Raw genomic sequence first — 24,036 nt, 5'->3', positions numbered from 1 at the left:
ATTATGGAATGTCGCCGTATCAACATTGACTTGTTCAGAACCTTGTCGAAGGACGACTTCTACAATTTCACATTAACAGAGCATACCGCATACAAGACCAGGTATCTCAGATTTTGAAGGTAATAGGTATGCCAGATAAATTTCGGTTCATCCCACCCGCAGCTTTTCATCCCGTACGCTGATTGAGCCACAACCATATCTCCCTGACCCTTCTCGTCCCTCATAATAAGGTACTCTGTCTCTAACCACAACCACAGCAACAACCGAGTGAGCTCAAACACCAAACTTCACAAAACAACCACAACAAACGAACGACAACCCGCTCTCGAAGATAAAAGCCATCAAGATATCAAAAATGGCCACCGACGTCGCTGTTGAAACCACCATGGTACGTACCTCTTCCCTCACCTCACCTCACTTCACCATCACCATCACCATCCCCATCCCTCACCCACCCATCCTCAACTAACCCTCACCCCTCCCACCCACCCCCAGGGCACATTCACCCTAGAACTCTACACTACCCACGCCCCCAAAACCTGCAAAAACTTCGCCACACTCGCCGACCGCGGCTACTACGATGCCACCCCCTTCCACCGAATAATCAAAGACTTTATGATCCAAGGCGGCGACCCTACGGGCACGGGGCGCGGCGGTTCCTCAATCTACGGCGAGAAGTTCGAAGACGAGATCCACCCCGGGTTGAAACACACCGGTGCCGGGGTGCTAAGCATGGCGAACGCGGGACCGAATACCAACGGGAGCCAGTTTTTCATCACGTTGGCGCCGACGCCTTGGTTGGATGGGAAGCATACGATTTTTGGACGCGTAAAAAAGGGGATGGGGGTTATAAGAAGGATGGGCATGGTGCCGACTGATAAGGAGGATCGGCCGGCGACGGAGGTGAAGATTGTGAAGGCGAGGGTGGTGAGGGAGGAGGATATGGAGGCTTGATCTTGATGGGGGAGTGAGTGAGGGAGTGAGGGAGTGAGGGAATGAGATAGTGAGGGACTGGGATGAAGGTGAGGATGAGGATGATGATGAGGATGAGGAAGTTGGAGTATGGGTCTTGAGAGCTCGTTGAACTGGTCAAAATGAGCTGCCGCATTGTTGCGCTGATTTACAATGGTTAGGATATACCAAAGGCCTTACCTCACAGTCAACTTCCTCGTCTTAGGCAATTTACATGCATTACACAGCTGTGAAGGAGAATTGAAATTTGTGACCGGTAACTTTGTTTTCACCGTGGTCTAAGCAACGCTCGCCGTCCTATCACGGTTGTAAGCTACCTATCTGATGCATCTTGGATCGGTATGCGACATCTCGTTTATCCTCTAAAGGCTCTGTCCGATTTCCAATCCTTGACCAATGTCTATTTTTGTAGCAAGAATGGGGTATAATGTATGAATGCGTGAATAGGTAACGCCAAACCACCTTTATTCCTTGTGGTTACCAAACAATCCACCGTTAGTCAGGCACCTCCCAGATCTAATGAGGCGGCGGAGACATTGTCCCCGTTGATCCTGTCTCGTGGTCCTTTTCCTTCTTCCCTAGTTTCTTCCCTGGAGCATTTAACTGCGGCTTTGTGCCTAGTCCAATCTTCAGCTTCTTAACAGGCGATGCGCCTTTCGCTGGTGTAGTCTTCTTGGGAACAACCTGAACGGTGGAGTTCTTTATGTCATCGTCATCCACGCTCTGCTCAACGCTCAGCATCGAACTGGTCTTTATCTTGTCCTTCTTGAGGGGTGGCGTTGACTTGGTCTTCAAAATGACCTTCTTTGGTAGAGCCGTCGGTTTGAGCTTCTTCTTCTTCGCACTGATAGGATCAGCTTCATCACCATCCTCATCAAATTCATCACCGTCTCGCTTCCTCGGACTAGTTGCCCGGCTCGTTGGTACGGGTGTGCCTTTTTGACTGGCTGGCGGAGTGTTGTCGTTGTTCTGACTTCCGCCGTTGCTCCCACCGTTACTAATCTTCTGAGCCGCTGCTCTACTCGCGTTCCGCCCACTGTTGCCAATGCAGGAGCCCATGTGATTATTGAGACGCGTCACCAGGATACAACGCTTGCACTTGGAGCAAGTAGCGCTGGGGAAGCTGAGCACATGAGGCGGGCGGTCCTTGGCACTTCCCTCCATAGCTGCCACCGCTGCAGGATCGTTGGGGTCCATCTTCTTCTCCATGTCCTTCTTTTTCTTTCCTCGTCCGGGGCCAGGCTGAACCCAGGTCTGTCCATAAATGTCGAAGCCTGGCTTCTCGATGTAAGGGTGCCTTTTGCAATATGTAACGTTCGGATCCGGCTTTTGTGCTCCCTTGCCGTCTGTAGGATGAAGCAGACGGGGCAGTTGACACCGTGGACACAAAATCTCTTTTGTAGTCTTTAGCGGATTGCCCTTCAACGTAACGTGCCCGTCCTTATACAGAGCAGCGTCGGTTTCCACAACAATCTCGGGCCGTGCGTCAGGGGTCGATAAATCCGAGTTCTCCATAGCGAGCTTCTCGACCTTGATGGCCGCCGTTCTCATCCGAGCGGTCTTTTCGTCTTGGTGTACCTTGAGGACTAGGTCGTGAAGGATATTGTAAAGCAAGTCGTCCACAACGGAGTATGCCTACAGGGAGAACAAGAAAGGGTCAGTACAAGTCTTTGGTTCGATCTTGGTCGATGCGGAAATGCTTACCAACTTGTCCACGCCCCCAACATCTTCAGGGGCAACGACAATACCAGCCTTGCCGGTCCTGTCCCCTTCTGACGACATCTTGACAATGACAGACGCCTTCCCCAGTTATGTCGGGACTGATCGACACCCCTGGAATAGCCGGTGGAAATTTGGCAACTGTCGTATGAGATGGGTCCCCGTGCGTCGTGTGGAAGTAGTGGATTTGTCGCGACTCTCTTCACCCTCCCAGGCTCGGGTGATGCTAGGCAAGCCGAGTCAAAGTTGAAGTTCGACTGGCGTAGCGGGTGGGAAATGCGGTTCGCCGGTAGTTTTTGGTGTTCAGGTGCTGATCGGAACGAGCCTTTGGTCCACGTGCAAAGAAGTGGCCAAGCATCCACGGATCGTTCAACTCGGCTGCAGCAAACCGAAACCGCCGACTGCACTAAGTGGTGCGTGTTCTCGAGAGCGTCGAGTGGTGATGGGGGCAGGAATGCTGGATACCGACTGGAGACCGGTGTTGTGTGCAATGTTCAATTGGCGCTAAGCTGCGATGTATTCGAAAACATCCAAGCATGCAATATGCCTTTTGGACGGTGTGGTATTTGAAGGTTGACGATGGTGAATTTTCTGCCTGAAGCTTGGTAGATGGGAAAAATGTCCATCCACGGTGATGTTCGGTAGGTCGCGGTTTTGTGGTAGTTGTGTATGCAGAAGTTGTAGTGGGCTTCAGGCGTGTAAGCACTGGCTGACAGTGGAGCACCTGCATCTGAGTTCCATCAGGCGACCACGAACCAGCCAAGCAAAGCAGCTTCCGTGCTCCCTTCCACCTCACCACGATCCGGGATTGGTGGTGTCTGCGTGCCTGCCGCGGACGCCCTGGTGTTGCCCGTGCTGTACCTGAATTTCATGTTATTCCGTGTTTACAACACATCGACACCACGACTAGACATTGCCGGTTAAACAAAATATTGGGGCTGTAAGTCAAATTTATATTCATTGATTCTTGTAAGTGAACGGGGTGAGTGTCACAATCCTGCCTACTAGAAATGTTCATAGAAGATTGTCATCAAAGCCGTCCAAGGTCGCCATGTGCCTCGGTTTCCGAACAACCACCACAGATAATCTCTTTGACGCCATACACAGAGGGCATCGTTGGAAGCTTCCACTTTGTAAAAGCAACCACGTGCAGTTTTCCATGAACGCGGAATGCACTCCGCCTCTCGATCCTCCCGTCGTGTGTGTTGCCATCACATGTGGGGCGAGACAAGGTGTCAAGAACGTCTGGTCTGGAACACATCCATCTTTGTCCTTTTTGTAGGTGTCGCTGCCGGGTGGGCCAGGGGCACAGTGGTGGTGTCCCTGAATGTCTTCTAAACTGCGTCTGTGACATATGCCGGTGGGCCAGACTTCACCACTGACACGACGGTTATTTACACTTGTCGTGACCACGGCAACATTGCTAATTTCCCTCCTTCTACCTTTCTTTCCGTCTTTTTTCAGTTCGCCTTCTCCCTTTCTTGCCCTCTTTAAAATCCGGCTTCCTCGGTTTCCACCACTTCCAGTATGTCGCCTAGTCAACAACCCTCGATACTGTCATTCTTCCAACCCCGGCAGCAGCAACAACAACCTCAACATGCCCCTCCCCCTCAAGACTGCGTGAACGGTGCAGCAACAACGGCAAGCGTGCTTCCGAACCACCCCGTAACACCACCACCACCACCTCCTCCCTCTTCTCTCACCTCGGCCCCACCGCCGCAACAAGTTCCAGCTCGTTCCGGTCTCGGGCCCGTCACGGCTACTCTCCCGGCCAACATCCCCGTCCTGCCATCCCCACCGTCGATCCCCTCTCAAGCCAGCATAGTCCCGGTGGCCGAACACCACATAGCCGCCCTGCGCCGCATCAATTCTCTCCTCCTCCAAGTCGCCTACCCGGACGCCTTCTACGCCAAGGTCCTCGAACCGCTTGCCTCAGGTCTCTTCTCGCGCGTCATCCTCTGGAGCGACGATTCCACTTCCGAGCCCAAAGTTATCGGCGGCGTCGTCTGTCGACTCGAGCCGAACCCTTTCTTAGACGCCAACGGGCAGCCGCAGGCTCCCCAAATACCTAACGCCCAACAACAAAACCAGTCCGGGCCAGCTCCCGCCGACTCTCCTTACCACGCCATCTACATCCAATCGCTCGCCCTCCTCTCCCCCTACCGATCCCTCGGTCTCGCCGCCGCCGCGATCGAACACATCATCGCCAGCGCCTCGATCCTGCCCGCCGCGGGCTCCACAATCGACGTGCGAACCATCTACGCCCACGTGTGGACCGAAAACGAGGAAGGGCTCCAGTGGTACGGACAGCGGGGGTTCCGGACCGAAGGCCGCGAGCCAGTGAGGGGGTATTACTTTAAGCTACGACCGGACACGGCCTGGATTGTGCGCAGGGAGGTTGGCGGACACGGCATTACAACCACACAAGCACAAGCACCGTTAGGGGCAGCGAACTATTCTCTACCGAAACGAAACCACCTCCTCCAACAACCCATCGGCACCGGAATGACCATGGCTTCCAGTGCCACAACCGCAACCACCCCGGCCACGGCCACAGGCGTCCTAGCAGCCGCTGTCAACCTACTACCCACATCACCACCAAAGTCCCCAGCAGGACCTCCCCCGAGCTCATCAACCCCCATCACCCGTTTCTCCTCCACAGCTTCCTTCCCCCCACCAGCAGGGGCACCAGGGGCGGCACCACCAACATCAACATCAACATCAACACCGGGCTTAGCCCCTCCCTCTTCGTCGACAAGACCACCCCTTAGCCGCCCCTCAACCGGCATGTCGTACCAAAACACGCGACCGGAAACCGAATGGAACGACTTGCCGCCGGAAATGGTTCAGCTTAACGTTCCCGGTAGTGGTTCCGGTGCCGGTGCCAGCGCGACGGCCTCGGGCGCTACTAGTGCGGTTAGCTCGAGGAGTAGTTCGGTGGCACCGACGAAGAAGAAGAAGGGGAGGGCGTATCCTAGTGCTGCTTTTGGGCAGTAGGGAGTCTTTTGTCGATTGGCCGAGTTATGTGATAATGTAATGGGATGGGATGGGATGAAGTGAGGTACATGATGTTATAGAGTTAATGATGTTCTTGGGAGCGGATGAAATAGATGAAAGTGGGTTGAAAGGGTTCTCAGCTCTCAAAACTCCGAATGGGGACGTAATCGGATTGATGAATTCCCCGGTCTGAATCGGACGCGAGACTACAAGATGAGCAAGAGTTGGGTTGGACCTTGGCTATATATCTTAAACCTACTAAGCCTTATACACGCATAGAAGACGTTTTGTCACATCCTTATAGAAACAATAGTAACTCAGTTAATGTCAAGTAAACCAGTCGACTATTACTATGAAACTCTTGTAGTATTGTGGGGATAAACAGGCCAGGATGTCGTTGCTGAATCTGGTACACCTCGCCAGAAGTGAGGTGACTTTTGATGTTGTCAGGGCTTAACTGCGACAGACATTGTTTCTTATAATAGAACATGGATAGAAAGACAAGAACACATCCACGCTTTGCTTCGTGATGAACATCCAGTCGGTTCAAAGACCCCGGACAAAAGAACTTGCAACTTGGTTTCCTGTGCTCCCAACATGGACCCATGAAGAAGACCGAGAAGAAACAACTGATGGTACAAAATTTACAACTTCGCTGGTTGATACTCTTTTTGCTATACAGTAGATAACAACATCTCCAAGTTCCAACCCGGTTACCATTTCATGATAGAGAAAATAGAATTTGAATGAAGCCCATCCCTGCCTTGGGGGTTTCCCTAATGCGATAAACCCTAACCCAGTGACGCCTGCCCCAACAATCGTACCAAAAGAAAAACATTGAAACATGATCTAATGTTGAACAGAAGAAAAGAAAAAACCTCATATCCCTTTTCAGGTTGCTCGTCCCATCGTCGTCATCCTTATACAGCAAACCAATGTTGCTATTCGCTTAACACGTTTTTCTGTCAACCCTCACTCCAAACTCCGTTTCCTGCGCCAAGCCGTGTTCACATAACAATGCACCTCTTTCCGCGACATGTCAGTGATGTCATGCCTGGCAATGGACAAGCTGCCTTGGTGGACTCCTATTCCCCGGCGGCGAGCTCGCTGTGCTCAGGCACGGCTGTCAAGTCGTTCTTCTTGGCGTTAAGACGCAGGTCGCTGATGAAGTCGGCTGTGGAAGTGCTCTTCTCCATGCCAGCGGCAACGAGAGCGATCAACGCGGCACCAACACCGGATCCATCCTTGGCAATACCAATGCGGATCCGCTTGGCACCCTCCTCACCAATGCCCTTGATGGCACGGAGGGCCTCGTAGATCATGTCACGGAAGTAGGGATAGTGCTCGACCAAGCTTCCGTCAACACCAATGTCGATGGGCTCGCCGTCCAGCTCGGGGTCGGTAAGCCTGCCGGTCTGTAGAACGATAGCGGCAATGGCAACAGCCGAAAGACGAGCAGCACGGCGACCGATAGCACCAGCAATGGCCTTGAAAGCCTGGGCATCCTCCAAAGAGGGGGCATAAACATGGAGGTTACACTCGAGCTCCTGGCGGAGAATCGACAACTCGGGGGTAGTGTCAGCGGCAGCGACAGACAGGACCGAGGTATCAATACCCCACTGCTTGTAGATAGGGGAGTGTTCGGCAATGTTGGTGGTTGACTTCCAGTCATTGGAGCTCGAGTTATCGTCCTTGAAGAAAGTAGCGTCTGTGTTCTTAAGCAGATCGATGACCGCCAATCGCAAGATCTCGCCGAGGTACATGCCGGAGACACGCTTCTCGTACATCTGCATACCGGGGTTGGGGGTGGCCTTGTCGAGCTGGACATCCCATGGTGTGTTAGGGAGGACGTTGAGCTGGTTGTCGAACCCACCCCACTCGGTGTTGATGACCATCTCTCCGGTAGAGTTGTCGTACTCGCCGGCCAAGGGCTTCTTGAGCTTGGAGAGCTTCTCGACGTAAGCTCCGTTGGTGCCAGTCCCGAAGATAGCACCGAGGATAGCACCGCTCTTGCCAGGGGAAGAGTAGGAACGAGCCATCAAAGTGCCAACAGTGTCGTTGACGAGAGCGGCAACCTTGACGGGGAGATGGAGCTTGTCAATCTCCGTTTGCAGGAGAGCACAAACGTCCTTTCCAACGGCATCTGGGATATCGAAGCCCTTGGTCCAGCGAATGAGTGTACCCTTATTAATACCCAATTGTTGGACGGGGAAACTGAATGTGAAGCCGAGACGGAAGACATTCTCGTCCTTGAAGCCCTCGGGGGAGCTGATGGTCATGCGTCTGCGGATATGTGCCTCGAAGTGATCGCCGTGATGTGTCCTGAGGAAGATTTCGATCTGCTTTGCCAAGAAAGCGAACAGCTCCTCAGCGGTCTTGGCAACCATGAGCTCTCTAGGGATGGCGACCTTGGTGTACGTCAGACGGAAGGTTGTGTCACCGTTGAGCTGGATCGAGCAAACGCGGAAGTTGGTGCCACCGAGGTCGACAGCCATGTAAAGACCCTACGATCGGAGGAAGTTAGCTATCGGTTGCAAGCACTTGTTGCCTAGGTATTGGCAGCAGTGTATAACCAACCTTTTCAGTGCCATTGGGGACGGCGGTGACATATGTGGGAATCTGGGCCAAGCTGGTGCCATCTTTCTCGAGACCTTCGGCTGCAATCCTCAAAGTGTCAGAGCTTGTTGCGGCATTTGTCTACGGCGATGGGACCACCTACCCATCTGACGAAGGAACTCTACGACACCCTTGTTGACATCTTCGTCCGAATAGTCGAACTGACCGACAACGGTCTTTGCCTGAGTCTCGAGGGCCATGGTGAGCGGGCTCGAGACTGGTGCGGTTGTGGGAAATGGGGGAAGAGTCTCGCACACTGCGGGTGGCAGTTGTGGTTGTTGAGCTTGTTGCGTAAGGGCCGGGGGAGAGAAGGTGGCCTTGGTTGTGGGAGTCAAAGTGGATTGTCGAGATAAGAAAGAAGAATAATGAAGTGCTGAGTCGGGGAGCAGAGCCCGGAGAATCTGGGGAGTTCAGGTTAATATATGCACTGGTAGTGGTGGACGATTTCCTGTACAATGCGAGTGCTTCTCCGTGGGGAATCCCCCGTGACGGTATGATGTTAGGTTCTTGGTGGGATGTCCGTGGAGGGGCATAATCGGTGGGGTACCAGGGGCATCAAATGCCCAGTGGAGGTCCAGTCCGATGGGTACCGCGCAGTGGTTCCAGCCAGGTAAATTTGAAGCAATCCGATGTTAGGTTTGTGGACGGACCTGCTTCGCTCGGCCGACTTGAACCCAACAAGCAGGTTAACCAACCTGCACTTCCTTGTCCTCGCTACGTAACTCCGAAGTACATAGCAAGTGCATGCCCACTACCCTGGGCCGGGCTGGTTCATTCCAAATTCCTAGCTGGTCCGCTGCTTGGTCCGAGTTTCCCGCTAGGTGCAGTCCAAGGCAAAATGCCGGTAAGGAGCATATTTGGAACGGTCCGACTGAAGGAAAGCGCTAGGTGTAGGAAAAAAGGTACTTACAAAAACGACTACCAAGAAAGCCACTGACGATGAGAGCACACGAATCAGGCTGGTGAGGACACCACGGCAACTCTTCGCTTGTGATTTGCTAACTGCACTAGGGCCGGTGGAACGAAAGCGAGTGAAGACGGTAGTTCTAGGCGATGGAGGGCTGCCTGGGCTGGAGGGAATGTCGGCACCGGCACCCGTCTGCGTCTTTCGGGCCTCTTTTTCTTTGGGGTCGCTTGCCTCTGTGCAACTGTTGCTTTCAACTCTGGACGGCCCGTGATGATAACGTGAGTCGTCAGCAGAGCCACGGGCATGGACACCAGCTTTGTGTGCTGCCGGGTCAGGCGCCGTGCTGGAGTTTAAAGAGCGCCGCCGCCTTGTTACACCGGGCATATCTAGCACAGCACCACTGCCTGTGAAGCTTGCGGGCGGCGTATCGTCGGCTTGCATAGGTAGAGGTACCTCTTGGATGCGTGAAATGATGGTCGTTGATGCGGGGCAGGTCAGCAGGGCGCCTTGTGTGATAGGCCGAGAGGATCTCTTGCGGGGTTATTTTGCGTCTTCAGGGCCGTGGACCTGGTTGAAACGGCCCGGATCTGGGTAGCACTGGTCCAATGAGGTCATGAAAGAAGACCCGTTTCTGGGGTTCGAAGATTCAAAGAACAACCTCTTCCTACAATCGATATTAATGTTCCTGGACAATCGGCACGATTGGGGATGCGAGGATGCAGTGATGCACCGCTACCTGAAAGTCCCGCGGCCAAAACATGAGGTTCTCACGAGCTCAGGCCTAGCCGAGCCGCAGAACCAGAACTTTAAAGTCAAGGGGTCAAGGATCACTTACACCGGAGAGGCTGCTGACGTCGTAGAGAAAGTAGGTAGATTTTGCTGCCCAGTTTGCATGTGCTGATGCCACTCTGCAGGTTCAGGGTAGGATCGATGTCATAGCACGAGTTGGGGTGTCCTGGGTGTGTAGCTGATTGTTGAAAGCCTCCAAGGCCTCGAATATTCCACGTTCCAATTGGGTCTTTGCGGTCTTTGATGAATTTTGGGCAACTGGGGTCCGGGGACTAAGGTTTGAACCGTCCCGTCGCTTGGCCGTTCTTTGACGGAAAAGTTTTGGTGATGCGTGTGATTTTTGCAGTATGCTCCCTGATATCGCCTTCCGGTAACGCCTTCCTAGGTCTTGGGTCGTTGTTCCCTTCTCCGGAGCCCAAACTTCGAAATTTCGCGATAGTACCGTACGTACTCGGGGGTCTCGAAACGAACTGGGGAGGTCGAGTGTTGGGACAAGGTACCAAGCGCTGACTTTGGGCACCGAGATAGACTTCACCGCAACCGTCTGCCACGGTCCAGATGACTGGCGGACGAGTTGAAAGAACCTGGAAGATAAAGAAGGAGCCGGGATGCTCACCGCTTCGGAGTCCAAACCTCTCGACCGGTCGGTGGTCCGTACCGTATTTGCACACACACTCCGTGTCCGGGCGGGTTCACAGAACAACAAAGGAGCGGAATGCCGACGATCCAAGCACGGCGGGTTCGGTGACACTGACAGCGAGCGGCGCGATGCCTTGATATAGATGTGGAGATTCTCTGGGTTTCGATGGCACCTACGGCCCACGGGGTACCTGGTCTTTTGCGCTCCTAGCGTGTGCTTCCCCGTGTGGACATGGCCTATACGGGCCGACAACAGTGGAGATGTGGGTGATGTGTGGTGCTCTCTCCCACGTCTCCAGGTCTCTCCCCCAAACAAACCATCCCCCAGAAATTGGGGAAGTTCGGTCAAATTGTGGTGACCCCGCGAACAAAAACTTGGGGAAAAACGTGAAAGTGGTGAATGAGCACACGATGGAACTCTGGAAAGCTTTGCTGAAAACCCGCTCTTGTGATGACTTCCTTCTTCTCCAACTGGCCAAGAAGGGAGAGAGGGGAACGACTCAGTTTCCACAAAGTCGCACACCGCGCGGGGCAAGGGTAGGACGACCAACCTGGTCGTCGTCAAATATTTCACCCCGACGCGTGGAACGCCGGATGGGGACCGACTCCACCGAGACTGGTTACACCGGTACACCCGACAATGTTGACGGCGCCGTCGGGCAGTGACGCGGCGGTTGCATTGGTTTCTTTCTCCGATAGCTCGCTCTCACGCCGGCGGTCCAGGCCTTTGCTCTCGGCAGTTATCACCGTGTCGAACTCGGTGCTGTGATGTAACGACGCGGCCATCAAACATAAAGGCGGTCGCAGCACGTTTGGACACCATGGGTGAGAGCCTAGAACTACCGGAGGGCTTTTGGGAACTGTCTTACGGCCTTCCTTTAACATGCAAACATCGACATGGTAATTGATAAGATAGGTTAGATTTTTTTTTCTTGCGGTGACACATGTGTTACCTCCCGTACATTAACTGTCTTCAATATCCCCAGCCGTATTTCCTCGTGGTATATCCTCCTCCAAGCATTACGCTGCCTTCTTTCCCCATTACCCAACACTTTTTGCTGAAACAGAACCTCCCATAGCTGAACATCTGCGTTTGCGACCTGCGATCAGAACCCTGAGCACCCAACGATATCCCATCAACTCTGTTTCCAAGTGTCTCCTCAGCTGGTTGTTCCTGATGAAACAGCCACTTTGGTTTAAGGCCGTGAGGACTTCAAACCCAGCTGAAATACAGTTTGCGTGAGGACTGAGCATTCCCGAGCGCCTCGTGTCCATCTCTTCACTTCTCGGGCTCGTGCCATACAGCCCATTTCTCTATTCAACCAGGGCAGCAAAGCTGTATGCCGACTCCGCAGAGTGTGACTTTTGTAAGTCATTTTTCATCCAGCACACTCGGCGATACTTGTCTTGCCCATCGTCCTGAAAGTCTTCCCATCCTGCCCCCGTACACCCGTTGGTCGTCGAGCATTCCTCGATGCACTCGTCAAAGGTCGTCGTCTTCGTGTTCGTCAAATCGTGGGCGCCTCCGTCGCCGGAATAATCGATTCCACACGTTTGGAGGAATTTCTTGCCGTTCTTCGCAAAATACGTCCTCTCGCCCACGTCTGGGCAGTTGGTTGGTCCTGCTGGGGTGGTTGAGGTTGCCGTTGCTGTAGCTGATGTCTTTGTGGGTGATGTACTTGATGAGGCAGTCCTGGAGGTTTTGTCAGTCCAGGTAACTCCGTGGTTGGGTAAATGAGGTAAGGTTTGCTTACGCTCCGGCAGTGTTGCTGTCGCTCTTGGTCCCAGCGCCAACTCCCACTCCCACGCCTATCGCAATCCCCATGAGAAGTAGACCTCCGCCGGCGAGTAAAATGAGGAAAAGGGTCCTTTTGATGCCGCAAATTCTCTCGTTTTTCTTATTCGGGGGCCCCATAGAACGTCCGGCCTGCGATGGCGGATAGCTCATCTGCGACCCGCCGTACATGTCCGGCGAGGCCCCATATTGGCCCGGTTGAAGATACGCTGGCGGGTAGAACAACTGTTCGCTTTCGGGCGGCGCCGGTGACGGCGAAGGAGAGTGGTGATACCCGTAGGGTACGGATGCCACGCCGACGGGCGACTTCTCGGCATAGGTCATTAAAGGCACTACTTCAGGTGCCGCCCCCGGAACCACTTCCGGTGCGTCGCATCTATGAACCACCTCGGGCGCATCTTCTCCGGACCGTTGATTGCCTGCCGGTCGGCCCACAACTTGAAGACCATCCATCCCGATGCCACTTGCGGTTTGTAATATGATTGTCGGACACGCTTCTGCAGGTAGTCGATCCGGCACAACCGTGTCTCCGAGATTCACGGTCAACAGCACGTAGACGAATTTATCGCATGAGGATGGTGTTGGTCAGATGCACGCTCTTGAGCGGACTCGCAGAGTCGACCCAGCAGCGTTCCTGGTGGATCTGGCACCGTTGCACATGTATGACGGGCGTTATCCACGTCGTCTGCGCGCACCAGGGGTAAAAAGCTGAATATATCAGGAGTCGCCCTGTAATCTTCCAGCGCCTTGTTTCATTGGGTATAGCCGGAGTCATAGTCAGCACCAACCCAATTCTGGCAGACAAGGGCCGATCCAGACCCGTATTTCGTCCACTGGCAGCGCTTGCGATAGATATCTCAAAAGTGAGAGAGTGGAAAGACTCGAGTCCACCGAGATATCGTTCTCGCCATGTTTGAGCCGTGGATTGTTCACCGTCGGTGATGCTGGACTGCGATTGCAGATTAAACGAGATCACGCCAGCCCGCACTTGCGGATGATAAAGAAACATGTTCTGGACTGGGGAGGGTTCAAAGGTTACCATGCACAATTGTACCTGGTCCTCTGTAGGGCGTATTCGGGTTCAAAGTCGTGAGACTCGAGGCAGCGGAGACGTTGAGCTGAAGTACGACGTCGAGATTGAGCTTCTTCAGGAAATGAGGCTCTTCAATGAGGCACGTTTAAGATGGGGCGGGACCGGCGCCGGCGCCGGCCGGAGACACGTGGATACCATGAACGGTAGTCGAACAGTTTTCCGGCCGGAGCAGCTCATGGAGCCGGCAACGTCTCCGATGTACGTAGTAATGGGGATTTTCGGGAGACCGTGACAGAGCCTCCCCACCGTGAAGAATGAAGGTGGTCGGGCCGTGTCAAGATCCGAAGTCTGCTCACGTTGGCTTCCTACGCACGGCATGGCGGGAGTGGCGCTTCCCCATCTTAGGTAAACTGACAGACACCCGCGGACCAACCCGACGGTGTAAGGTTCACATCCGTGCTGAGAGCCAACAGCCGAGACGGTGTTGACGATGTCCCTTTGTTCCTCGAACTAACCAACCAATGTCGTTGAACCGGCAGGTCGCTACTATGTACATTACAACCTGAAAGGGTTGCGGCTGAGCATTGGGCAGGAGTTTGACAGGCGACGAGAGGAAGTCGCAGCAGCTGTCGTGGAGGGTATTTCCAAGGCTCCTATTGGTGAGACTTTGAGGAGGAAGCAGACAGGGCGGGGCACAGCCACCGCAGTCTGGCTTGATACTTTGATACCACCGACAGCGAATAAATTGTTCGTGACTCGTTGGGAGCCGCTTCAACAGCAAAAGTCCTACGAGGACTCAAGTCCTACCCAGGCTTGACCACTTTCGGTCTAGGTCAGGCACGGCCAAGTGACGCCATTCACGCTTCAGGCGTGGGACTTGAGAGAAAGTGACCCAAAAAGTTGTCCTCTGACGTGACAGGCATCGCGACTTGATATCCAGCTCTGAATTGCCGATTGAACTTGAGTGTTGAATCAATGGCAATGGCCTGAGAATGAATTGACACAAAAGTACAGCTTGAGGGAATGAAAGGCTCATGAGCAAACAAAGAGAGACGGGATTTGTTGGATAAGGTGCACGAGGGGAAAGTGGCGTTCCATGTGTTACCTTTATCATTATCAATCTTCTAGGCGCGGTCTTGGCAGTGAGCAGCTCCCACGCGTCGTCTCCCACCAACAGCCTCGAGTCGCCCCACCCTGAAGACACTGTTTGGGAAAGTGCAATATTATAATACGGTCTCTGGAATCTGTGTCTGGTGTTGGTATGAGCGGGCAGCTACATCATCCTGACCTCTCAAGTAAGCTTTCCCCGCTGTCACGTACGGAGGTGTCAAATTCGGGATTCGTAGGTATAATGGGGCACTGTGAGAAGAGCAACGAGTACGAGTTCGTCCCATGTAATTATTTCATCGCAAACCCCAACTGGTATTGAGTTTCCGACTCTGGATTTCCGGGCATGGATGCTGTTTCAACTCGAGCTTCCACAGTACGGACAGCAACAGAGCAGATTGGGGAAATCCCAAGATCCCAGTGGCGGAGAGTTGAAGCTTCAGCCAGTTGGTTACTGCCAGCTCGAGATCTCGATATTTGTTGTAGCGGGAGCTCAGCCTTACACTCCCACCCAGAACCCTGGTTCATTGCTAGCGCCCCAGCTGCGGGTTTGTTTGGAGGAAGGATCCGACACCCCACCTGTCCGTCCACTCTTGTCGCTGCCACCCCCCGACTGCAGTCGCTGCTCCAGGCGGGCCAGCCCAACAGAGGAGTCCTTTGACTTTGTCACTTCCCTTCCTGACACAAGGACTCATATTCAATTGATCGTCGCCTCCACCTCCACTATTTTCGATTGCTGCTTTGTGCCTGTTAGTTGCAAAGGACTCTCTCACTTGGCCAGCTGCACCGAGTTTGTCCAAATCATATAAAATCGATTGGGTCATTCTTGCCTGAATATCTCTACATACGAAGTCACGAACACGGGAGTACGGATTACTCGCCCAGACGGAGTTGCAGGCAGGCTCAGACAAGACAACAACAAGCCAGCGCGGTTGCAGGCCCCTCTTCCACAAAGCCACTGCAACCTGACACCCTGCCTCTTGTGTCCTAATTTCTCACTCCCGCCCGCCTCTGCCTCTGCCTCTCGCAGTCGTTCTCGCTCCCTCCAGTCCTGCGTCCAGTCCTCCAGTCGCCATCTGCCCACTCATTCAGCTTTGCGGTCCTCGTTCCCGTCCCATTCTTTGCACTTTGCTGCTTGCGCCTCTTCCAGCTAAAGCCCGGCCGTCCATCCGTCCATCCATCCATCCATCCCACCTGCTTGCTTGCTTGCTTGCTTGCTTGCTTGCTTGCAGTCTTTCTCCTTCCCTCGTGTCCTTTCTCCTTCCTAATCCTAATATCCTCGGCGGTCCTCCCTTATGAGTTCTCTGAACTCTCGCCTGAAAGGCTTTGGTTTTAGCAAACGCAAATCGACCGCCAGCATACAGCCGAATCCTGATCAGCAGCAGTCGCCCACCCCGCCCCCCGGAGCAGCCCCTCAATTACCGCAGCTCTTCCAGTCCCGCCCGGGTCCCGCGCCCTCCGTTGCGTCCAACTCGTCTCAGCAGAGTCTTCCTCAAATGAATCATCCAGGTTCCGGACCACGGCCGCCCAGCTACTCCGCAAACTACCCGCCAGGCCCTCCCGGTCCCGTTGGCCGGACCAGCCCTTTGGCGAACCAAGGCCCGACCCGCACGCCGCCGTCGCAACTGGTCGGCGGTCCCCCGCCCATCAACACCGGGGCTCCCCCTGTCTCCGGCTATCCTCCGCCCGTCATGGGAGGTGGTCCTCCTCTGCAGGGAGGCCCGCCGGGATATGCTGGTGCTCAAGGATATCCTCCGCCGCCCCAGCCCACCGGTCCCGTCGCTCCCTATCGCAACACTGCTGCCGAGGTGGAGGGCAACAGCCGTAGCAAGGCTCAGCTCATCGTTGGTATCGACTTCGTAAGTCTTATGGACCCAGACTACCCTCCTCTCATGTCGGTTGCTAACCTAGTAATCATAGGGTACCACCTTCTCCGGTGTCGCTTTCGCTTTTGCTACCAACAATGAGGCCAAGGAGGACATCATCACAGAGTGGCCCGGCGCTGGCTCATACACAAAGCAAAAGGTTCGCTGACCTCCCATTGTTGTGGTGCCTTCAGCATGGACCATGACACTAACATATGCTCGCCTAGATTCCTACTGTTCTCTACTATGATCAATACCAGAAGGTTGTTGGATGGGGCCCCGATATCGCCGATGCCCTAGCACCGACTGGTTACCCAAAGCCTGGCGTGCAAAAGGTGGAGTGGTTCAAGCTCCAGCTGATGTTGTCGGGCAACACCTATATCGATCCTATTAACCTGCCGCCTCTTCCACCTGGAAAGTCGGAGATCGATGTTGCGGCCGACTATCTTTTCAAGCTCCGCCAGGCCATGCGCGCCGCGCTCCAGAAGACTCTGGGTGAAGTCTTCAACCGTGAAGAGAGGAACATCCGCTATTATCTTACGGTGCCTGCTATTTGGAACGACGCTGGAAAGGCCGCGACCCGAGCTGCCGCCATTCAGGCTGGCTTCCTCCGCGATGAGAACGACAACCGTCTAACGCTGGTCAGTGAGCCCGAAGCCGCAGCGCTTTTCTGCTCCAAGACAGGCCTTCTCAACCTCAAGGTACACGATGCGGTTCTCATTGTTGATTGTGGTGGTGGAACGGTGGATTTGATCGCATATGAAGTCGAGGACGAGAATCCGTTCACCGTGGCAGAATGCACTGCTGGCTCTGGTGACTCATGCGGTTCGACTGCTCTAAACCGCAACTTCAGTAACATTCTGCGGACAAAGATCAGGAAGATGAAGCTTCCTGATGGATCCAAGACTGCCGGTCGCGTCTACGCCAAGTGCATCATGGACTTCGAAAACCGAATCAAGGCCGACTTCCGGAATAACGGTCAGAAGTGGGCTGTCGACGTTGGTATCGAAGCTGAATTCCCTGAAGCAGGCATCGAAGAAGGTTATATGACGTTCACAAACGAGGAGATTCTGCAATGCTTCGAGCCAGTAGTCAACCGCATCTTGGAGCTTGTCAGAAACCAGATCATTGCCATTCAAGCACAGAATCGCACACTGCAGAACATCCTTGTTGTTGGGGGTTTCGGTGCGTCGGAATACCTCTTCCAACAGATCAAGCTCCACGTTCCCCCGCAATTCCAGTCCAAGGTTGTCCGCCCCATGGACTCGGTCGCCGCTATTGTCAAGGGTGCCGTCACGGCCGGTATCACTGAAAGAGTCATCACTCACCGTGTTGCTCGTCGCCACTACCTCATGGCTACTCTTCAACCTTTCAAGGAGGGTTACCATCCTGAGGCGTACCGTGTTCCCTCGCTCGATGGCAAGGATCGCTGCAAGTTCACGCGGCAGATCTTTGTTCAGAAGGGACAGAAGGTCAAGATTGGCGAGCCGGTCAAGGTTTCCTTCTTCCGTCAAGTGGCACCTGGTGCTACTCTCATGTACGAAGATATCTTGTATGCCTGCGACGATGATGTCTGCCCGGAGTATACCAAAGATCCAAGTGAGTCATGCGTGCTACTATTTGATCATGGATGAAAACTGACAGTGCCAAAATAGGGATCAAGGAAGTGGTTACGCTCACGTCGGATCTGTCGCGCAAGAACCTTGAGAAGGATTTCGAGCGTATGGACACACCACAGGGTACCTTCTACCGTGTCTATTTCGATATTTATCTCACTTTGGACGGTTCCGAATTCAGCGCTGAGCTGGTGTGCCAAGGAGAGGTCATGGGCCGCTGCCGCGCGAGGTTCAGATAAAAGGGGAGTCGTATCTGGGTAGATGGGTGACAGTTTTCTTTCTCTTAACTTTTTTCATGTCGGATCTTGAATGATACCTTTTAACGTAGCATGACAGCGGATTGTCAAAGCAGCAGGCGAGTTGACCACCATTTCAAACAGGGATGAGGTGTTGTTGAGAATAAGATAGGGACTGATTGGATGCCCCAAGTAAACACGAGTGAGTAGGGGGGCAATCTATACGAGTCGAAACAGATACTATCTAATTCATCCTTCAGAAAGTGTATATGTCTTCGTTTTTTCAACCCACGAAGCAGAGCTCTTCCTCTTGGGCCGGTCCACGGTCGAGACATCAGCACGTGAAAATGCCCTAATAGTGGAACCGGACAACGTCAAACCCCCACCTAACGGTCTGTGCCTGTCCCAGCCGCTTGGAAAATCCGGGGTTTGCGAGTGGCACTCTGGGGGAATATGAAAACTGGATGAGGTCCGTGCGATCCAGGCCCCAGTGGGAGGTTTGCCAAGGGTACTTCTAGCATGGCAGATGGCACATGGGATGGTACCGGTCACGATGAAGGAAGGGCCCAAGACTTTAACCGTTCCTGCCTCATTGTGTTTATCAACCTGGCAATGACTTCCTTCTCAACTTTCTCATTCGGCGTCTGTGATGAAGGAGGGTGGCCACCACACGGAACAACGGCGAATCATGAGTCGTTACTTCCTGACAGCTCCCTCAGCTCAGGTATCTCTTGCCTTGTTACAGTTCTTGGAAGCAGTTGGTGGGTATCAAGCTTCAGTCAACATGGACTGAAGTTGGAAACCTGGCGAGGACCTACATCGCCTTGTCTTTTCCTTTTAGTCGTCCATTTTCAACCTACCCAAGTTTATGATCACTACAAATCATACACCTCACAGCAATTCTCTAGATCTCCGAAATAGCTCTATACCCTTCATGCCTCGTCGGTCGTTTTGACGCTTCCCTTCTTTCATCCGGTGTGGTTTTTGGTTTTCTTCCGCAAGGGAAATTTTGGATACTCCTTTTGCTGCATCATCAAAGGCGCCTTACTAGCAAATACTCACTGAGACAGAGCGCATTATCATCCCGCCCACTTTACCTTCACTTCCTACTTGATCATCTCTTGGTGACCGCTCGAGAAGACAAACAACACCATGGTCATCGAAAAGTCACCTACCATCATTGCGCCTGGTCAGAAGGGTATCCGAAAACCGAAACCGGATATCGAAGGCCACTCGCCCTCCACCTACAAACAACATCACGGGGGCAGTCTTGGAAGCTACATGAGAGGTGCTCTGGGCTTCTTGCTTATCCTCCATGGACAAACCACCGGCGTGGCAGCCCAAAGCTTCAACTCAACTCGCCTCCCTACAACGTTCGTCTCAAAGGCTCCTATCGTGAGTCCCACTTCGAAGCCTCCTCCTGCTGTTGCTCCTACGTCGAAGCCTCCTCCCGCTGTCAGTCCTACATCGATCGCCTCCTCTGTACCTATACCCCCTAGCTCTACGATAAAGGGCACTACATCGATCGCCTCCTCTGTACCTATACCCCCTAGCTCTACGATAAAGGGCACTTCGCATCCGACCTCGACCCCGCCAAACCCGACCCCTATACCGATTGTCATCACCAACAGCTGCCCTGATACGATATGGCCCGGGATTGGTACGCAGAATGGTATCGGGCCTGTAGTTGGCGGCTTCGAGCTTGCTCCTGGCGAAACGAAGCCACTGTTTGTCAGTCCCGACTGGCAAGGCAGGGTATGGGGACGGACCAACTGCTCGTTCAACGACGAGGGAACGGGACCGAGCAACCTCAACGGCGTGAATGGGAACGGCGCAGCGTGCATGACAGGAGACTGCTTTGGTAGGCTTAACTGCGAGTTTACGGTAAGTTTCCCTGTTCACTATGCTTGGTTTACCGTCATCACTCAGCAAGTACTCACACAATTCACAACACAACAGGGCCAAGTCCCAGTAACCCTCGCCGAATTCAACTTGATCGGCGGAATAAACTCCGACCAGACCTTCTACGACATCTCTCTCGTCGACGGCTACAACCTGCCCCTCGGCATCATCTACATCCCCGCCGCCAACACAACCTGGATCCCTCCAAACCTAACCAACTGCGTCTGCATCGCCTCAGCCGGCTTTCTCGACCCGCCCTCTAGATCAGGGCTCTACTACACCAACAAGACCTTCCCCATCCCCTGGGAACCGGACCAAACCAACCCCACCGTCGGCGGCTGGTGTCCCTGGGACCTGCAAAAATACCCGCCCTCGAAGCCGGGCGACGGCATCTACCCGTACCCGGACGACTCGATCCAGCGCCCCGTCTTTGACCCGTGCCTGTCGGCCTGTGCGGCGACGGGGAACCCCGAGGATTGCTGCACGGGCGAGTACGACGATCCGAGCGTTTGTACCCCGAGTCTGTACAGCGAGAACGCGAAGACGGTGTGTCCGGACGCGTACAGCTATGCGTTTGATGATCAGACCAGCACGTTCATTATTCCTAATGGAGGCGGGTGGGAGGTGGTGTTTTGTCCGAGGGGCAGGAGCACGAACATTCTGAGGATCTTTGGGGAAGAGTTGAGGACGATAGCCAGTGGTGGGGGACTGACGAGGGAGATTTTGGAGAGGGTGCAGAATCGGACGTATATTGAGAGTGTTAATCCGAAGGGGTCGAGTGGTGCGGGGATGACTATCCGGCCAAGTCTGGGGGCGTTGGGGGTTGTACCCCTTCTTTATATGGCTGTCGTCCTCTTTTGATGAGAAGCTGGGCTTGTTTTGCTCACCTTGTTAAGCAGTTGGAGAGTGTCCTAGAGGTTGAAGATCCCTTTGTTGACATGACATTATACCCCTATTTTCTTCATGGCTTGGCGTTCGACACGCTCTTTTGTTTTTCTCTTTGGCTTTGGTTATCACCTGCTTGGACCTGTTGAGTTCTATACTGCATGCTGGATTGAAACTGAATGGTTTGGTAAGGATGGGAACTAGAGGTTGATAGATGTTGTTTTGTACTACCTACCTAGTCTTATACCCTAAAAGACTCTTTTATCACCAGTACTTCACGTTTTCCTCAGATGTGTTTTGCTGGAAAAGTAAACAACGCTTAAGAAGCAACAGACCCCTGTCTTCGGTCTATCGAGTTAGGTAAGATCACGTATATGTTGATTAACTATTGATCTGATATCTCCAACTTCCCTATCTGTATCAGAACCCTTGCTCTGCTCTAGACTCTAGTGATGTCGCTTGCTTTACATGCTGCAATAAGCACAAAGCATAAATCCAACCGTACGGCAACCAGATATCTATACCAACCCTATATATATGGGCTGTAAGAGACAACCCAAATACCAACAGCGCCGTTCGGTCCGCGGCTCCACGCAGCTGCTGTCTTGTATGATGGCCCGGTGTCTCTTCGGGTATATTGACATGGCTCAGAAAGAAGTCCCAACAAGTCCTCTTTCATCCCTTGAGCAAGACCTTGAACCCCTTCACTTCCTCGCCGCCCTCCTCCTCTCCCACTCAGCTCTTTCCTCATCATCACTCCCACTGAACTCAGCGTCATCCTCCTCCTCCTCCACATCCAAAACAGCCTGCTGGCCCTGCTGTGGCTTAACATCCTCCGCACTGACAAAATCGCCCGCGTTCAGCAGCGCGTACTCATGCTTCTGTATCAGCTCCCTCAGCTCCTTGTTCCGCGGATCCACCAGCTGCAACGCCGTCAGCCCGCCCTTATTCTTCACGCGCGGGTTCGACCCAGCCTCCAGCATCATGTCCACCAGCTCGTTGCCGAACTCGCGCTGCGCCTCGGGCTCGCTGTTGATCCACCGGATCGCGCTGTGCAGGGGGGTGTCGCCCTCGAGTCGGTTGACGGGGTCGCATTCGAAGCCTGGTTGGTCGAGGAGCATGTCGATGATCTCGTAGTTGCCCCGGAGGGCGGCTTCGTGGTAGAGGTGGTTGCCCATTACTGTGGTCGTGGTGTTGAGGAGGGAGGCGATCTCGTCGTCGGATTTGTCTGAGAGGATCTCGGAGAGGAGGTCGGTGTTGTTGCGCCGGCAGGCTTCGATGAGCTGCTCGGAGACGGAGGCGCCCTGTTTTTTGGGTGAGAAGGAAGGTTAGCTTTTTGGGTTGTCTGTAGTGTAGTAGTTCGCGCCGGAAGGGCGGAGGACAGGCGTGACGGGGAGAGGAGAGAGAGCGCTTGTGTGATACGAACCTCGTGTTCTTCGTCCTTTCCGGCCATGGTTACTACTGGTTGGTCACTTGTGGTTGTCTCGGAAACGGCGGGTGGTGATTCTTGGTTGCAAGAGGAAGCACAAGTACTGAAAGCGACGGCTGAAGACAGAGAGGGATGACGGCGAGAGTTGTCGAGAGTAAGATTGGCCTGGAATCGCTAATTACGAGCGGGAATCGTGGAAATGGGTCGGCGGGGAGAGTGGATGTACGGTATGGAGGTGGCCAGGCTGTCGAATCAGGTAATCGACCGGTTCGTGTAAAAGGATCCGGGATCGCGTAACGCTCGATAACGAATCCTCAAGGTGATGAGATGACGGCAACGTGTGGTTTGTGTGTATTTAGGAGATATCGCCAGTCGGTGGTTGTATGAAGCATTTACCTAACGGGCTGGTTAGGAGGTGGCAGTGGCAGTGTCCTTGGTGTCACAGAGTGGTCGGCTCCTGCGGGGATCAGGACGCTGGCATGGCATGCGCTGGGCGGGTACGTACCCCAGCACAGGCACAACAGGGCAGTTGGGTCCAGAGTGCCCGGGTCACCTCACACATGGGTCTGACCTCGGCCCCTAATCGGAGCGCCAAGACTGCGACAAGGGTATCGCCCTACACCGTAAGCAAAATCCAGCCGACTTCGGAAGCCTTAACAATTGATTTTGACTATTTCTAATTGTTGCAAATGAAAAGATTTTACTAGATTAGTTAGGAACTAGTTCGGAATTAATTATACTTTAGTACATTTAGAATGTACTATACAAATACTAGACTTTAATATAATAAATATAAACTAGTTAGGAATTAGTTAGGAACATATCTTTGCTTAGTTAATTTAATTAAATAAAATAATAATTTATACTTTATTAATCTTACTATATTTTATAGTTACTATAGTATAATTATATTAATATAATACTTTATATTAGAAAATAGATTAATAAATAACATTTATATAGAAAATTTAAATAAATTCTTTTTATTTATAAAAAAGTATATAATAAAAACCTATTTAATAGAAATAGTGAAAATACTATTAATAATTTACTAAATAAAGAATTTGTATTTTAAAGGACTATTATAATTATTTTTTATAATAAATTTAATAATTAATAAGTATATAATCCTAAATAGTGCCTTTATTATAAAGATATTAGTTTAACGCCTTTAGAACTAGTTCTGAACAAGTCTTCTTATAATTTAAATAATATTAGAAAATTAATAATTAACGTTACGTATATTAATTATATTAAATATTTCTTTGGATATATATATTAAAGTTTTATACTTTCCTTTTAATATAGGTTTTTAAATTGCTATTATGTAGAGAATATTTTACTTTTGATTATATTATGGAATTTATAATTAAAATTATAATTAAATTATATATAAAAGTATAGAAATATAAAAAAGGGAATTAAAATATAATACTTAAGGCTAACTAAACGAATATAATAAATGTAATATAGAATATTAAATAATCTTTATATTAACCATATTATATTAATATATATAAATTTATTTC

General features: G+C 52.4%; 9 protein-coding genes across 9 annotated transcripts; 4 read left to right on the top strand and 5 right to left on the bottom strand.

Moving 5' to 3' along the window:
• The first annotated feature begins 20 nt into the window (after window positions 1-20).
• Window positions 21-1,210, top strand: B0H65DRAFT_451433 (peptidyl-prolyl cis-trans isomerase ppi1). The gene is made up of 3 exons (XM_062826052.1): window positions 21-126; window positions 258-388; window positions 496-1,210. The coding sequence occupies exons 2-3, from the start codon at window positions 356-358 to the stop codon at window positions 952-954; spliced, it is 492 nt and encodes a 163-aa protein (XP_062686659.1). The 5' UTR covers window positions 21-126; window positions 258-355; the 3' UTR covers window positions 955-1,210.
• An 11-nt stretch (window positions 1,211-1,221) lies between these two features.
• Window positions 1,222-2,925, bottom strand: B0H65DRAFT_42133 (uncharacterized protein). The gene is made up of 2 exons (XM_062824335.1): window positions 2,677-2,925; window positions 1,222-2,607 (listed from the first exon to the last, which is right to left on the bottom strand). Exons 1-2 carry the CDS (start codon window positions 2,752-2,754, stop codon window positions 1,489-1,491), a joined length of 1,197 nt encoding a protein of 398 aa, XP_062686658.1. The 5' UTR covers window positions 2,755-2,925; the 3' UTR covers window positions 1,222-1,488.
• A 972-nt stretch (window positions 2,926-3,897) lies between these two features.
• Window positions 3,898-6,045, top strand: B0H65DRAFT_451427 (uncharacterized protein). The gene has a single exon (XM_062826051.1). The coding sequence runs from the start codon at window positions 4,219-4,221 to the stop codon at window positions 5,686-5,688; it is 1,470 nt and encodes a 489-aa protein (XP_062686657.1). The 5' UTR covers window positions 3,898-4,218; the 3' UTR covers window positions 5,689-6,045.
• A 489-nt stretch (window positions 6,046-6,534) lies between these two features.
• On the bottom strand, window positions 6,535-8,839 carry B0H65DRAFT_42052 (putative glucokinase). The gene is made up of 4 exons (XM_062824282.1): window positions 8,759-8,839; window positions 8,408-8,705; window positions 8,266-8,345; window positions 6,535-8,192 (listed from the first exon to the last, which is right to left on the bottom strand). Exons 2-4 carry the CDS (start codon window positions 8,502-8,504, stop codon window positions 6,774-6,776), a joined length of 1,596 nt encoding a protein of 531 aa, XP_062686656.1. The 5' UTR covers window positions 8,505-8,705; window positions 8,759-8,839; the 3' UTR covers window positions 6,535-6,773.
• A 2,790-nt stretch (window positions 8,840-11,629) lies between these two features.
• Window positions 11,630-13,234, bottom strand: B0H65DRAFT_42015 (uncharacterized protein). The gene is made up of 2 exons (XM_062824256.1): window positions 12,394-13,234; window positions 11,630-12,332 (listed from the first exon to the last, which is right to left on the bottom strand). Exons 1-2 carry the CDS (start codon window positions 12,885-12,887, stop codon window positions 11,954-11,956), a joined length of 873 nt encoding a protein of 290 aa, XP_062686654.1. The 5' UTR covers window positions 12,888-13,234; the 3' UTR covers window positions 11,630-11,953.
• Window positions 11,681-11,932, bottom strand: B0H65DRAFT_414243 (uncharacterized protein; the record flags this gene model as incomplete). The annotated part of the gene is made up of 1 exon (XM_062823900.1): window positions 11,681-11,932. A coding segment is annotated over one exon (252 nt), but the record flags the coding sequence as incomplete, so codon positions are not given.
• A 2,635-nt stretch (window positions 13,235-15,869) lies between the features above and the next one.
• On the top strand, window positions 15,870-18,294 carry B0H65DRAFT_438527 (actin-like ATPase domain-containing protein; the record flags this gene model as incomplete). Its single annotated transcript, XM_062825375.1, has 4 exons — window positions 15,870-16,433; window positions 16,495-16,599; window positions 16,667-18,038; window positions 18,095-18,294. 4 exons carry the CDS (start codon window positions 15,870-15,872, stop codon window positions 18,292-18,294), a joined length of 2,241 nt encoding a protein of 746 aa, XP_062686653.1.
• Window positions 18,295-19,328: 1,034 nt separating this feature from the next.
• B0H65DRAFT_41963 (thaumatin family-domain-containing protein) lies at window positions 19,329-21,347 on the top strand. Its single transcript, XM_062824224.1, has 2 exons — window positions 19,329-20,175; window positions 20,251-21,347. The coding sequence occupies exons 1-2, from the start codon at window positions 19,444-19,446 to the stop codon at window positions 21,052-21,054; spliced, it is 1,536 nt and encodes a 511-aa protein (XP_062686652.1). The 5' UTR covers window positions 19,329-19,443; the 3' UTR covers window positions 21,055-21,347.
• A 64-nt stretch (window positions 21,348-21,411) lies between these two features.
• B0H65DRAFT_41951 (uncharacterized protein) lies at window positions 21,412-22,710 on the bottom strand. Its single transcript, XM_062824214.1, has 2 exons — window positions 22,505-22,710; window positions 21,412-22,382 (listed from the first exon to the last, which is right to left on the bottom strand). The coding sequence occupies exons 1-2, from the start codon at window positions 22,529-22,531 to the stop codon at window positions 21,783-21,785; spliced, it is 627 nt and encodes a 208-aa protein (XP_062686651.1). The 5' UTR covers window positions 22,532-22,710; the 3' UTR covers window positions 21,412-21,782.
• Window positions 22,711-24,036: the final 1,326 nt, after the last annotated feature.

Source organism: Neurospora tetraspora (assembly GCF_033439725.1).
Source record: "Neurospora tetraspora strain CBS 560.94 chromosome Unknown B0H65scaffold_1, whole genome shotgun sequence".
Classification (NCBI taxonomy): domain Eukaryota; kingdom Fungi; phylum Ascomycota; class Sordariomycetes; order Sordariales; family Sordariaceae; genus Neurospora; species Neurospora tetraspora.
Note: the sequence above shows the minus strand (reverse complement) of the source record. Positions and strands in the feature narration are given on the sequence as shown.

Coding starts and splice junctions, on each gene's coding strand:
- B0H65DRAFT_42133 (XM_062824335.1), bottom strand. CDS start 2,754: ATGTCGTCAGAAGGGGACAGGACCGGCAAGGCTGGTATTGTCGTTGCC. Junction 2,608..2,676: donor TTGGGGGCGTGGACAAGTTG/GTAAGCATTTCC, acceptor TTCTCCCTGTAG/GCATACTCCGTTGTGGACGA.
- B0H65DRAFT_41963 (XM_062824224.1), top strand. CDS start 19,444: ATGGTCATCGAAAAGTCACCTACCATCATTGCGCCTGGTCAGAAGGGT. Junction 20,176..20,250: donor GGCTTAACTGCGAGTTTACG/GTAAGTTTCCCT, acceptor ACAACACAACAG/GGCCAAGTCCCAGTAACCCT.
- B0H65DRAFT_42015 (XM_062824256.1), bottom strand. CDS start 12,887: ATGGATGGTCTTCAAGTTGTGGGCCGACCGGCAGGCAATCAACGGTCC. Junction 12,333..12,393: donor GACAGCAACACTGCCGGAGC/GTAAGCAAACCT, acceptor CAAAACCTCCAG/GACTGCCTCATCAAGTACAT.
- B0H65DRAFT_451433 (XM_062826052.1), top strand. CDS start 356: ATGGCCACCGACGTCGCTGTTGAAACCACCATG. Junction 389..495: donor TCGCTGTTGAAACCACCATG/GTACGTACCTCT, acceptor ACCCACCCCCAG/GGCACATTCACCCTAGAACT.
- B0H65DRAFT_451427 (XM_062826051.1), top strand. CDS start 4,219: ATGTCGCCTAGTCAACAACCCTCGATACTGTCATTCTTCCAACCCCGG.
- B0H65DRAFT_42052 (XM_062824282.1), bottom strand. CDS start 8,504: ATGGCCCTCGAGACTCAGGCAAAGACCGTTGTCGGTCAGTTCGACTAT. Junction 8,346..8,407: donor AGAGTTCCTTCGTCAGATGG/GTAGGTGGTCCC, acceptor TGAGGATTGCAG/CCGAAGGTCTCGAGAAAGAT. Junction 8,193..8,265: donor TCCCCAATGGCACTGAAAAG/GTTGGTTATACA, acceptor CTCCGATCGTAG/GGTCTTTACATGGCTGTCGA.
- B0H65DRAFT_41951 (XM_062824214.1), bottom strand. CDS start 22,531: ATGGCCGGAAAGGACGAAGAACACGAG. Junction 22,383..22,504: donor GAAAGGACGAAGAACACGAG/GTTCGTATCACA, acceptor CCCAAAAAACAG/GGCGCCTCCGTCTCCGAGCA.